Below are 12735 nucleotides of genomic sequence, written 5' to 3' on the forward strand. Positions count from 1 at the left end.
CTCCCTAGCTGTCCCAAAATGTCTTTTCTGGCAGGTTTTTACTTTTTATTCTTCCCACTTTTATTCTTCCCACTGTCTGACATCAAAAGCCATATAAGGCAACTTGTATCATTTTAGTGATACTAATAATGTCCATGTTTCCTCATTCTAAAGTTAACTTTTCTCTTTTCTAATTAAAATGTTATTTATGGAATGATACCTTAAGACCCTTGGAATATCTGATTACCCAATAACTCAGTGGTTTTAGCATCCTTTCATGATCCTTGTCTTTCAGTTGTTGAATTTGTGGTTGTAAAATGATGACTTTCTAGTTGTCTTGTTTTTTCCCCTGTTTATTAGCTGAAATTCTTCTTTTTAGAAGCATCCCCTCCCTTTTTGAAAATCCACAATTCTATATTTGTATTTTTTTTTAACTTTAACACTGTATACTTGGTGTCATCTTTGTTTGTGACAGGGTTCATGTTAGAATTCTGTAGCTCACTAGCTTTATAACCTTGGATAAATCACTTCATCTTTCAGTGTCTGTTTTCTAACGTATTATCTCTCATCCCACCTACCTAGCAGCCTTGTGATGATAACTAATAGAGTATATGTGACAGTAATCTTTAAATTGAGAAATGTAGTTATTAGAGTTGTTTTCAATATGATAATACTATATCTTTATCTTTGTACTTCTGACACCCAACATATAGTATATTGCATTGAGTAGTCTGGGTATTGAATAAGTCATTGCCAAGTAAATGAAGTAAAGTAGTTAATTTTTAGGTACATGATTTGTATCACATGAGTTTTCTGTAATGATTTACACATCTATAGATGTATTGCTAAAAAGTTCAGAGTCAGTATTAGTTGGCCATAGAAACAACAAAAAGACACAAATTGTTTCTACCTTGGAATTTTTAACTTTACTGCCTCTAATGTTGTGTTTTTTGTAGGCATGTGCTGATAAATTAAAAAGAGAAGTAGAGCTTTATGGTTGCCCTCCTGATTTTCCAGATGAGGAAGAGGAAGAGGAAGAAATCAGTGTTAAAACAGAAGATATAATAATTAAGGATAAAGCTAAAGGAAAAAAGGTTTGGTGACTTGATACTTATTTTGGTTGAAGTTTTATTTATATTTGTCCAATTTATATATACATTCCCAGAGTAACAATATAGTATCTGACACATAAAATGTACTCATTAATTTTTAAAAAGTAATGAAGCAAAAATATCTTTCTTACCTTTTGATTGCCTTTTCCCCCTTTTTATTTTATTTTGAAATAATTTTAGACTTAGAGAAGAATTGCAAGGTTGCATAGGTTTCCTTTACATCTTATATAACCATAGTACAGTCCTCAAATCTAAGAAACCAACATTTGAACAGTACCGTTTGAGAAACTACCAACTTCATTTGGTTTCGCCAGTTTTTCCTTAACATTCTTACTTGTTTCTAAGATCCTATCCAGAACCCCATCTTGCATTTGCTTGTCATGTCTCTTCTGTCTTGTCTTCCTGATCTTAGCACTTCTGAAAAGGACTGGTCAGATAACGTATAAAGTGTCCCTTGTTTTAGGCTTGTCTAATGCTTTCTCATGAGTAGATTGAGAGGTGATGTGTCTTCAGTGAATCCAATCAAGGAGTATAAGATATTGCTATGTATTATTACTGGTGATGTTAATCTTGATCATTTGGTTTAGGTGGTATCTGTCAGGTTTCCTACTGTGAAGATTTCATTTTTCCCTTTGAAATTCATGTATGTTTTGGGAGAGATACTTTGAGACTATGGGAATAACATCTTGTTTTTTTAAAAAATATATATTTCCTCACTAATTTTAGCATTCGTCAGTGGATCTTGCCTGCAGTGGTTATTGCTGTTTTGTTCTAATGTTGATTTTCTGTTTCCCTCATCTTTCTACACTTATTATGTGGAGTTCTTCTGAAAGGAAAAGTTTTCCTTTCTTCTTCATTTACTTATTTCTTTTTTGTATCAGTGTGGATTCATGTGTATTTATTTATTCTTTGAGTTATAATCTAATACTATTGGTTTTTGTTGTTGGTGCTGAGTTATTGTTATTGCTCAGATTGTTCTAGCATTGGCCATTAAGGGAATCTTTAGGTTGGCTCTTGTGTCCACTTGACACGCCCCCATCTTTTCTTTTATTCCCTTTTTTTCTTTTTCTGAGCACTTTTGTACTTTCAGGTGCCACAAGATGCTGCAAGCTCATTTTCTATTCTCCCTATTTTAGCCCTGGAGTCAGCCACTTTTCCAAGGAGTCCTTTTTCCTTTTATTGAAAAATGTTATTTAGAAACTAAATTCTGAGTGCTAGGTATGCTCATTGTTTCTAGGTCTTCTCAGTAGAAAGAGCAAGGAAATATGTGTATGTCTACTAGCCCCTGTGTATGTATGTGTCTGTATTTACTTCTTTGTACTTTTTTAATATGAGATTTTTTCTTTTTTTTTTCGTAATGTAAACACTTTAGTTATTTTTGGCCACACCGACCAGGGATCTTAGTTCCCTGACCGAGGATCAAACCCCCACGCACAGCAATGAAAGAAGCAAGTCTTAACTACTGGATTGACTGGGAATTCCTGTGTTTTTTCTTTATTTAAAATATTTTTTTCTTTTCCGTTATGGTTTTTTTTTTACAGCATATTGAATAGTTCCTTGTGCTATATAGTAGGACCTTGTTGTTTATTCATCTGTGTATAATAATTTAAATCTGCTAATCCAAAACTCCTAAACAACTTCCCTCTCTCACTCCCCTTGTCTTTGGCAATCACAAATCTGTTCTCTATATCTTTGAGTCTATTTCTGTTTCAAAGATAAGTTCATTTGTGTCATATTTTAGATTATCCACCTGTAAGTGGTATCATATGGCATTTGTCTCTCTCTCTCTGTCTCTCTTTTTTCTAAGTGCATACTGATGGCTCTATTTTAGCACCACAGGGCTCATTCTAGCATTCTTCCTTTGCTTATTTGTGACTTCTTTCTCCAACAGTAGGAAACCTAGCTCTCATTATTTACAGTATATCTGTTATTTGTTCAGTTGTCTACCAGTAGTTACAGAATGCTAATCTGTACTTCTAAGAGAAGCAGTTTTACCAACTAAAACACATTGGTTGTGTATAGTTCACTTTGTCTTTAGAATCTAGTCAACACACTATTTTCCAGTTACTTCTAAAGTTCTTTCTTTCCTACCCCTTTAGTGTGGTTATGTCATGCATTTGTAATACAGGTAGATAACTTTGTCACAGTCTGCCTTCTATCTTGGGTTCCTCCTACATCCTGGTCAATTTTTTTTTTAAATTTACGTGCAGTAAAATTCACTCTTTGGAGTATATCATTGCCTCGGTGTGACAAATGCACAGTCTTGTTTCTGCCGCCACGGTACGTAGAGATCGGTTTCCTCAGCCCCGAGATCCCTCTTCCTACCTTTCATACAGTTTCATGGTCCAACACCTGTGCCCACCTCCAGTTCCTGGCCTGTGGTTACTTTTTTGATATTGGTAAATATTGGAAAAGGAGGAAACTCTTTTAGTAGTTTATTCATAACTAAAAAAGATGCATGTGGTATTTGAAAAAAGGAAATAGAGAAGGTTTGGTGCTAAGAACTTAACTTTGTGATGATAATTTTTTTATGGTTCCATCCATTTACTTATCTTTGTGTCAGAATCCAGGTATCAGACTGTATGGTTTGGCATATAGAATACTACATCCAGGTTGTGCAGTATTCCTATATGTCAGTAATATTGTTTTAGAGTTTAAAAAACTACCAAATAGGATCATTCATTTAAAATTATTGTGATTCTGGAGTTTGTTAACTGGTTGTTAGTTGTTCTTTGATGGAGTTTGGTTTTGCTGGTTGTTTTCAGAGTAAAGCTGCTGCTAAAGCTGGATCTTCTAAATACCAGTGGGACATTATGAAATCCCTGGGTCTTTCTGATGATGAGATAGTCAAATTTTCTGAAGCAGAACATTGGCTTGAATATTTCCCACCACTGGCTGTCCAGGATCTGAAGAGAATGGGTTTGAAGGTATGCCGGCCTCCTCTGTAGTTTAAGGCAATGTGAAGAACACAGTTGTATTTGTGTGACTGTAGGAGATTTGGACTACCTCTTAATGTAGAATATATAGTCCATCAGTATTCCACAAATGACTTGGTACTATTATTTTCTGATTAGAACCACATGGGCCTTGAGGTAAGCAATGAAGTACTTTAATGTTTGTTGTTTTGGAATATATATATAGATATACTAGCAATTAGTAAAAAGGAATACTGTTCAAGTGAAGAAACCTACAACATTATAAATCAACTGTACTTCAATAAAATTAAAAAAAAGAGATATGAAGAAACCCAAGTGTAGCTTGAATATTTAGGGACATATAAAGATATTGTTTAAGTGTTCCTTAATGTATTATAATTCCTATATGTTTAATATGTAAATATATATGTTTAAAGGCTTACATATTAAGCATAAATTAATAATTGTGATATATATTTAATAGATAGAACTTGAAATTTTTTGGTTTGCTTTTGATATTTGATATAATTCTACATTGAAAAGTAAGGAGTAGGCAAGTAAATAATTGATTCATGGGAATTCCTATTTATAGAGACTATATAAATTTCTAAAAAGTCACCATTTCCTTTCTTCTCCTGTAGGTAGATTGGCGCCGGTCCTTCATCACCACTGATGTTAACCCTTACTATGATTCATTTGTCAGGTGGCAGTTTCTAACATTAAGAGAAAGGAGCAGAATTAAGTTTGGGAAGCGGTGAGTTTGTTATCCTTCAGTTTAATAAAGCAAAAATCATAATTCCTGTGTTGTGTGCCCCAGAGCCTACTTTTTTCCATTTTCTTTTCTTTTTTATAATTCCTCTTTTGTTCTCTAATTTCCTTTGGTTTCCTTTTTGTCTGGCCAGTGTCTTGATTTCTTTGAGCTGCTTAGTGTTTGTGACAAACAGAACCAGAGAGAATAGGGAGTCTCATTAAAGATTCTCTTTTATGGTCTCAGGAAAGATTCTCTTAAGTATTCTAGCCAAGTAGAAAAATAATTTTATTTGTGTTTTAGTTTATCCTTTTGCTCTATAAATTGTTCTGTAAAGTTCTCCCTTGATCATATGGACTCATTAAAAGGTATTTGCATTTCAAAAGCTTATTTATATTCTACAGTCTTCTGTTTCATACCACAAAGCCAAGATCAGTGAGTATTTTTCAGTGGTATTACCTTTGATGAAGGCAAAAAGCTTTCACTGAGTAACTGTGTTGGCAACAAAATTCCCCATAAAAGCATAAAAATGATGTAGACATTTACTCAGAAGTTTTACTTGGAATAAATATTGTGAGATGTTAGGCGCAACACTGACAAATCCGTTAGGATGAAGCTTGTACATTGTAATGTTTGTCATTTATTTATTGTTTTAGGTATACCATTTATTCTCCAAAAGATGGACAGCCTTGTATGGATCATGACAGACAAACTGGGGAGGTAATTATTTGTGACATAGAATAGCTGCTGTAATAATTCTTAATGTGGGCATAGATTTTAAGAAATAAATCAGAAACCTAAAAATAGCTTTATTCCAGTATTGAGTATCCAGTCATGATACTCTGGTGGCTGTTAAGAGGAAGGCAGATTGTCATCATAGGTACCTGTATCTTCTCTAGAACCTTGGCAGTAGGTTTAGCTGCATCAGCTTGTACTGGAAAAGCACATTCTTGGATTTTTTTTTTTTTTTTGGTCACTCAGCTTGGCTTGCAGGATTCCCAGATCAGGGATTGAACCTGGGCCCTTGGCAGTGAAAGTGTGGTGTCCTAACTACTACACTGCCAGAGAAGTCCTAGAGAGTAGATTCCTGAACCTCACCCCCAAATTGCTGAATCAGAAGCTCTGAGGGTGGAGCCCAGGAATCTGTCTTTTAATGTGTTCTCTGTGTGATTCATACGCGTGCTCATGTTTGAGAAGCACCACTTGGAGAGTGCACTGTTCTAAAAAGAGACCATGAGGAAAGGTAATGAGATATGTGGTTCACTCATGTACACAGATTCCATTTATACTTGCTTCGGTCACATGCCTACTTATTTTCAAAGTACTTCAAGTCATGTATGACATTAGTTCATTCTGCATTCCTGGAGGACACATTAGTGACATTATTCCCTGTAATACTTGAATGAAGCAAGGGTAAGTCACTGGTGTAAAGCCTTGGCACAGTAAATCAACAACAATGAACTTTGTAGTCCCTATGAGTGTGTCATTCTTTATTACCACCTTTGAACACATTTATAGCCTAGTGACTACCTTTCAAAATCAGCCTTCAATTATGTAACTTACCTGATAGAAGTGAGAGTTGATCAAAATTTTGAAAGATTTGAGAGCCTTCAGAAGTCCAGTTTACTATGTTAAGCTTTTTAAAAATTTTTTATTTATTTATTTATTTATTTTTTATGTTAAGCTTTAATGTAGTCAATGATAGCAACATCTTAAGTTTCAATAGTACATCGTACTTTTTCAAAACATTTTGTCATTATCATTATGTGTCATTCTCTTATGTGTTCCTCAGGATAGTCCTGTGTGAGGCACAGCACAGTTATTATTTTTTTTTAATTTTTAAGTAATTAATTTATTTTATTTTTTATGAAGAAATGAAGGTTCAGAGTGATTGTGACTCCTTGTGGAAAGCCACAAGTGAGGGCCCAGGCTAGGTTTTGAATACACATCATTTGATCCCTGGTCCATCGTTTGTCTGTGATGACTGCTCTGTAGGATTGATGTTGATTGTATCTTCTGAGTCCCATTTTGGCAAACACTGTTTTGGCTGATTAATCCAAGTCATTCTCCCCTTGTTCTTCCTCTTAGCAAATCTTATTCAGTAGTCTGGACCTCCTTGACCAGGTCTGTCTGGTGTGGGGTAGGATGGTGGTCTCTCAAGTCATTTCTTACACATTAGGCTTCCATGTGGTCAACACACCACTGACAGTCTTTTCATTGGAAGGAAGAATTATTCTAGCAGTGCAAGAATCCATCTTAGAAATTTGAATCAGATCTCTTGCAGAGATTAGTAGTTTTATTCCAACTCTTTTCTCTTTCAAATTTTTATTTTGTTTAGGGTGTTGGACCTCAGGAATATACTTTAATCAAGTTGAAAGTGCTTGAGCCATACCCATCCAAATTAAGGTAGGTTTGTCAAAGAATTGTGGCTTCACCTTTTTGAAGTATCAGATAGTCGTGATAGAATCCACAACATATTTTGCATAAATGTGTGTTTTTTTCTTCTTAGTGGCTTGAAAGGGAAAAATATCTTCTTGGTAGCTGCTACTCTCAGACCTGAGACAATGTTTGGACAAACAAACTGTTGGGTTCGCCCCGATATGAAGTACATTGGATTTGAGACAATGAATGGTGATATATTCATCTGCACCCAAAGAGCTGCAAGGAATATGTCATACCAGGGCTTTACCAAGGACAATGGAGTGGTACCTGTTGTTAAAGAGTTAATGGGAGAGGTAAGTTGGGTAGTGGAATTTATTTTAGGGCATACACTTAGAGGAAAATGTCAGAAATGAAATTTGAGAAAAGAATGTTTAAAAAAACATTTTAGCTAAGGTATACGTACAGTCAAGTGCGTAAGTCCTAAGTGTATATTTTGGTATATATTCAAATGTTATGCACCACTCAAATCAGGGGATGTCCAGTTGGAGCACTCCAGAAGGCACTCTCATGTCCATTTCACATCCCTGCTTCTGCAGAGGTAACCACTACCGTGACCTAAATCACCAAAGATGAGTCGCTCTTCATGAACTTTACATAGTGAAATTGTATACTCTGTACTCTTTTATGTCTAGCTTCTTTGGCTCAATGTGATGCCTGTGAGATTCACCCATGTTGTATATGTAGGAGTAGTTTGTTCTTTTTGTCTGCTTTTTAATTGCTGCGATATATTCATTGTGTGACCATATTAGTAAAACAGCATTTTTATTTATGTATTTATTAGAAAAAAATTTTTTTGACCATACCATGTGGCCTGTGGGATCTTAGTTCCCCGAATAGGGATTAAGCCCCAGGCCCCTGGCAGTGGAAGCATGGAGTCCTAACCACTGGATTGCCAGGGAATTCCCTAAAATAGCATTTTTGAATCTTACGTTTCTGCTTAGTAATTATCTGATTGAAAAATTCAGTTCTCCCCAAGAGATTTAGTATATAGCTGCAGTAGACATTGTATTACTCCTTTTGAAAAATGGGTGGTTTTTGCTGTGCACGGGCTTTCTTTTTTTTTTTTTTTTCAATTATTTTTATTAGTTGGAGGCTAATTACTTCACAACATTGCAGTGGGTTTTGTCATACATTGACATGAATCAGCCATGGAGTTACATGTGTTCCCCATCCCGATCTCCCCTCCCACCTCCCCCCGTGCACGGGCTTTCTCTAGCTGCAGTGAGCAGGGGCTGCTCTCTAGTTGCGGTGCTCGGACCTCGCACTGTGGTGGCTTCTCTTGTTGCAGAGCATAGGCTGTAGACACATGGGCTTCAGGAGATGCGGCACATGGGCTTAGCTGCTCCATGGCATGTGGGATCTTCCCTGATAAGGGATGGAACCCGTGTCTGCTGTATTGGCAGGTGAATTCTTAACACTGGACTACCAGGGAAGTCCTGATACTATTTTAATATGATTACCCGCGTTCCTGGTGTGCAGTAGCAGCTGCTTTGTTTTTCTGAAAAGGAAGTCTTGATCTTAACTAAATCCCCGATGGCTCAGCTGGTAAAGAATCTGCCTGCCATGCAGGAGACACAGGAGACTCGGGCTGGATCCTTGGGTCGGGAAGATTCCCTGGAGGAAGAGATGGCAACCCACTCCAGTGTTCTTGCCTGGAGAATCCCATGCACAGAGGAGCCTGGTGGGCCACAGCCCGTGGGGTCGCACAGAGTCGGACATAACCGAGCATGAGCACCTGTAGTATCCTTAGAGCTTATTTTACTTTTACTTGTTTACTGGGGTGTTTTATTCCCTTTGGTTAAGTGCTGATCTTTGGTATCTTAATAGATAATCTTTTAAAAGAAAAAGATGAGTAGAATACCATCTCAGTTCTCCTTTTGAATTAGACATTTCTTATTTTGTAAATTTATTTTCTGACTAGATTACTAAATATTCATAAGACTCAAAATTTAAAAGACAAAAAGAAGGGATTCCCTGGTAGCCCAGTGGTTAGGATTCTGTGGTTTCACTGCCGAGGGCACATGTTCCATCCCTGGTTGGGGAGCTGAGATTCTGTAGGCTGTGCAGCCAAAAAAAAAAAAGAAAAGACACACAAAATACTCCAAATCACTCAGTTCTGTCTTCCAGAAGCAGTCAGTGGAACCAGTGTCTTGTGAATCCTTCCAGAAGTATTTCATGTCTATGTGAGCAAATACATACATATATATTCTTTAGCCGTCTTTTTAAACACACAAACAGCAGTGTATTTCATCACATTCTTCTGTGTTTTACTTTCTTTTTCACTTAGCTATTTCTTGGTAATCATTTTATCAGTAGATAAACATCTCCTTATTCTCATTCTTTCTTTTTTTTTTGACTGTGCCGTGTGGCTTTTAGGATCTTAGTTCCCTCACCAGGGGTTGAACCTGGGCCCTTAGCAGTGAAAGTAGAGTCCTAACCACTGGACTGCCAACGAATTCCCTTTGTTCTTATTTTCTACTGTTACACAGTATTCCATTGTTTGGCTGTGCCACAAATTATTTACTGACTGTATAATGGATATTTGAATTGCTTCTTCTGTTATAAGCAGTCCTGCCACATCTCATTAGTTCCTGATGTTAGAGTTTTGTCTGAGAGGTTTTGGGGAACAGTATTAAAGACACAGTTTTTTTTTTTTCTTGCTCTTAAATGCAATGTCTATCCTTGTTAATTTGAGCAGATTCTGGTATGAGGGAAATGGGTGGTATAATTTTAAAAATAGTTTTAAACTGTTAATGATATTTAGCCTTTATCAGTATGGCTCCAAATTCTATAAGCAACTTATGTATATGGGCAAAGGAAACTATATGGAATTGAAAAGTGTGTTTCTGTAGCTAAACAAACAGCTGCAAGCTGCTTGTTCATATATAAGAATATGGGTCCTATATTGTTGGATCTTCTTTTTTTTTTTAATTTTAAAGAGAAACTAGATACATCTTCTTAACTGTCTTTCTAATTATTGTTTAAAATAGAACCACAGAGACATAATATTCTATCTTGTTGATGTCTTGTATTTTATTAACTGATTTTTTTTTTTTTAAACCATTTAAAGTCTTAGTTGTTTCCAGGTTTTGCTAATGTAGTTAACACAGCACTGGACAGATTCTCAAAGAATCTTTTGAGGTAAATTCCTGGAATTGGATTGCTGGGTCCAAGCTGTGTGAACATTTTTGTCTCTTGCTGTGGATTCCTGTATTGTTTTCCTAAAGGATTGCAAGGTTAAAAGCAATATATTAGTGTACTAATTTCTTCACAACATTACAAGATTTGGGCTTTATAATTATTTTCAGTTGTTTCTAGTCTAGGAGGTAAAAAAGAATGAGTATTGTTGATTACTAGCCTCTCATGCCTTAAAATATAAACATAGTTTTAAATTTTAATGATTAGAATAAGTTACTTCCTCTTTTTACTGATCTTTTTCTTACATAGGATATTCTTGGTGTATCACTTTCTGCACCTCTAACATCTTACAAGGTGATCTATGTTCTCCCAATGCTCACCATCAAGGAGGATAAAGGTAAAGAGTTTATTTTTTTCTAGAAATTCTTTCGTGTACACCTTCTGGTTGTTATTAGTTAATTCCCCATTTTTCTTTTGTAAGGCACTGGTGTGGTCACAAGTGTTCCTTCTGACTCTCCTGATGATTTTGCTGCCCTCAGAGACTTGAAGAAAAAGCAAGTGAGTTTCTGTGCTTCATGTTCACATTTCCTCTTTATCATCTCATTGGTTAGGTACCACTGAACTGTTGGATTAGGCTGAAAAACTATGCAGATATCTTTTTAATGCTATCTTTAACCTGTTTCTTGATATTTATATGTTTTCCTTTGATTTGAATTTTAAATATAATATTTCATAGAACCTTTTTTTTTTTTGGCTGTCCTGCACGGCATGCAGGATCTTAGTTCCCCAAGCTAGGGATTGAACCTGCACCCTCTGCTGTGGAGGCATGATGTCTTAACCACTAGACCACCAGGGAAGTCCCTGTAGAAGCTTTTTTTTTTTTTTTTTTAGAATCTTTTTTTAAGACTTACTTTTTTAGGGCAATTTTAGGTTCATAATAAAAATAGTGAGGAAGGCACAGAGATTCCCAGATAACACCCCCTGCTTCAACACCTGCATAGCCTCCCCCGTTATTAGTGTCACTCACCGGAGTGGTACGTTTTTATCAAAGATGAACCTGCATTGACGTCATAATTCCCCAAAGTCCATAGTTTACCTTAGGGTTCACTCTTGGTGTTGTACATTCTGTGGGTTCACGCAAACATTTAATGACATGTATCCATCATTATGATATACAGAGTATTTTCGCTGCCTTAAAAATCCTCTGTGCTCTTCTTGTTCATCTCTCTTCCCTCCCACTCCTGGCAACCACTGATCTTTTTAATTGTCACCATAGTTTTACCTTTCTAGAAAGTCATGTAATAGTTGGATTCATACTTTATGTAGCTTTCTTAGATTTTCTTTCAGTTAGTAATAAACATTTTGGTTTCTCATGTCTTTTCATAGCATGACAGCTTGTTTCTTTTTAGCTAGTTTTACCTTTCCAGAAAGTCATGTAATAGTTGGATTCATACTTTATGTAGCTTTCTTAGATTTTCTTTCAGTTAGTAATAAACATTTTGGTTTCTCATGTCTTTTCATAGCATGACAGCTTGTTTCTTTTTAGCACTGAATAATATTCTGTTGTCTGGATGTATATTTATTCATTCACCTGCTGAAGAACAACTTGATTGCTAACAGGAGAAAGTTTGTAAAAACAAGTTTCTGATACTCGCGTTTTCATTGCAACTGGAATGTGAACTTCATTTTAAGTGATATGTGTGTGTCTGTGTGAAATTTTGCTTTGGACTGTATAGTTTCATCATTTAAGCAATTCAGTCTAACTTAAACTGTTTAGTTTTTAAAAGTCATACATCCCTTCTTGAGATTTTTTTCTCTATAAAATTAAAAAATTGTTCTTTATGGAGAGAAGAAGAAAAATACTTTTAAAAAGTTTAGAGGGTACTTCTCTTAATAATAATATCAGAAAAATATTGATCATAAGTGTTAACTTCCTTTTTGTTTTTGTAGGCTTTACGAGTGAAGTACGGAATTAGAGATGACATGGTCTTGCCATTTGAACCTGTGAGTACATGGATGATTCAGAATATTAATGTCCATATTTTCATTAGAGGAAGAAAAGAGCTAGCACTTGTAACAGAATTAAATAATTGATTCAGTTTAGTTCAGTTCATTCGGTCATTCGTGTCCTATTCTTTGTGACCCCATGGACAGCAGCAGGCCAGGCCTCCCTGTCCATCACCAACTCGTAGAGAATGAAAATAAGATAGAGTTTAACAGTTTATCTGCTTTAACTTGATATCTGCTGTGATGGATAAGAACAAACAAAAAACTTTTAACAGTAGGCATTTTCTTAGCACCTGCCACCTGCAGTTCGAGAACAGAGTTTGCCTTTTCATATAACCAATTCTATAGTAACTTATTTTTTAGTGTGGCAAATTTCCAGGCTTCTAAAGATAAA

General features: G+C 35.7%; 1 protein-coding gene across 1 annotated transcript in view; it reads left to right on the forward strand.

Annotated features, from left to right (window-relative positions):
• The window catches only part of LARS1 (leucyl-tRNA synthetase 1), a 62553-nt gene that overhangs the window by 11807 nt on the left and 38011 nt on the right, over positions 1-12735 (forward strand). The window contains exons 5-13 of the mRNA XM_043465107.1: positions 936-1073; positions 3857-4018; positions 4648-4760; positions 5411-5474; positions 7093-7160; positions 7264-7489; positions 10644-10731; positions 10816-10892; positions 12285-12338. Coding sequence (XP_043321042.1) covers positions 936-1073; positions 3857-4018; positions 4648-4760; positions 5411-5474; positions 7093-7160; positions 7264-7489; positions 10644-10731; positions 10816-10892; positions 12285-12338 — 990 coding nt within the window. The remainder of the gene's footprint in view (positions 1-935; positions 1074-3856; positions 4019-4647; positions 4761-5410; positions 5475-7092; positions 7161-7263; positions 7490-10643; positions 10732-10815; positions 10893-12284; positions 12339-12735) is intronic.

Source organism: Cervus canadensis, chromosome 4 (genome assembly GCF_019320065.1).
Source record: "Cervus canadensis isolate Bull #8, Minnesota chromosome 4, ASM1932006v1, whole genome shotgun sequence".
Taxonomy (NCBI): Eukaryota; Metazoa; Chordata; class Mammalia; order Artiodactyla; family Cervidae; genus Cervus; species Cervus canadensis.